This window comes from Haplochromis burtoni, unplaced genomic scaffold, assembly GCF_018398535.1.
Source record: "Haplochromis burtoni strain Fernald_Lab_line unplaced genomic scaffold, NCSU_Asbu1 Contig_6974, whole genome shotgun sequence".
NCBI classification, from domain to species: domain Eukaryota; kingdom Metazoa; phylum Chordata; class Actinopteri; order Cichliformes; family Cichlidae; genus Haplochromis; species Haplochromis burtoni.
The window spans coordinates 1-1,110 of NW_024589331.1; the positions used below are offsets into that span (position 1 = coordinate 1).

General features: G+C 44.4%; 1 protein-coding gene across 1 annotated transcript; it reads left to right on the plus strand.

Annotated features, from left to right (window-relative positions):
• Positions 1-6: 6 nt before the first annotated feature.
• On the plus strand, positions 7-1,106 carry LOC102307242 (homeodomain-interacting protein kinase 2-like; the record flags this gene model as incomplete). The annotated part of the gene is made up of 1 exon (XM_005953672.1): positions 7-1,106. A coding segment is annotated over exon 1 (1,068 nt), but the record flags the coding sequence as incomplete, so codon positions are not given.
• Positions 1,107-1,110: the final 4 nt, after the last annotated feature.

Consider the following 1,110-nt stretch of genomic DNA (forward strand, 5'->3'; position numbering starts at 1 on the left):
CACCAATTCACTGAGCAAACAAACACATTTCAGTCAAGATGACTTTCACCTCAAATCATCTTGAAATATGTAAAGGGACCCTTTTGGGAGGTCACTACAAGGTCGAGGGTTTCCTTGAAGAAGGGGGCTTTGGTATTGTAACCAAATGTTGCAATACAAAAACCAACAAAGTCGTTGCTATTAAAGTCAACAAGAGCGACCCTGAAATTCTGCAACAGGCGAAAATGGAAATTTACATACTGGAGAAGCTGCGAGGCTTGGATGCAGATAGATGCAACATTGTTAAATGGAATGACTTTTTCATCGACGGTGACCGCATCTGCTTAAATTTTGAACTCCTCGATGAAAGCCTGTGGCAGTACATGCGGTACCGGAGGAACCGGGTTCTCCCAGTAACAGAAATCAGGCCAGTGTTATTTCAGCTCGCAAATGCCCTGTCCCACCTGGGTTCTTTGGGAATAGTGCATGCTGACCTCAAACCTGGAAACATAATGGTTGTGGACCGCTATGAGTGTCCCATCAAAGTCAAACTTACAGACTTTGGTTTTGCATGTCCCGCATCTACAGTGATTCCTGGTGACTGTGTGGGGACGGTTGGTTATAAAGCACCTGAGGTTATGATTGGTAGTCTATTTAATGAAGCAATAGACATGTGGTCCCTGGGGCTGGTAGCTGTGGAGCTTGCTACAGGGTTTCCTTTCTACCCTGGGAGAAATGATTATGATGTTTTGAAATTCATCATACAGACCCAGGGACAGCCACCAGATCATGTTTTAGACTCTGGCTTTTACACTGATAACTATTTCATAAAAGACAACTACAACGGACAACGCTGGACATTTAAGACCGAAAGACAATTTCAAGATGAGACAGGTTGTCAGTCCAAGGACACTCGATGCATAAAACTTAAGTGCCTCGATGACCTTGAACAACTACTGAAGATAAGGGGGTGTTGGGAAAAAATCCAAAATGTATTTGTCAGCCTAATCAAAGAGATGTTAGCATTGGATCCAAACCAGCGCATAACACCCTCGGAGGTTCTCCACCACCCCTTTTTCAATCCTGGCCTCTCTAAGAGTTCTCCCTGCACTGACATGAGTAGCACAGGGG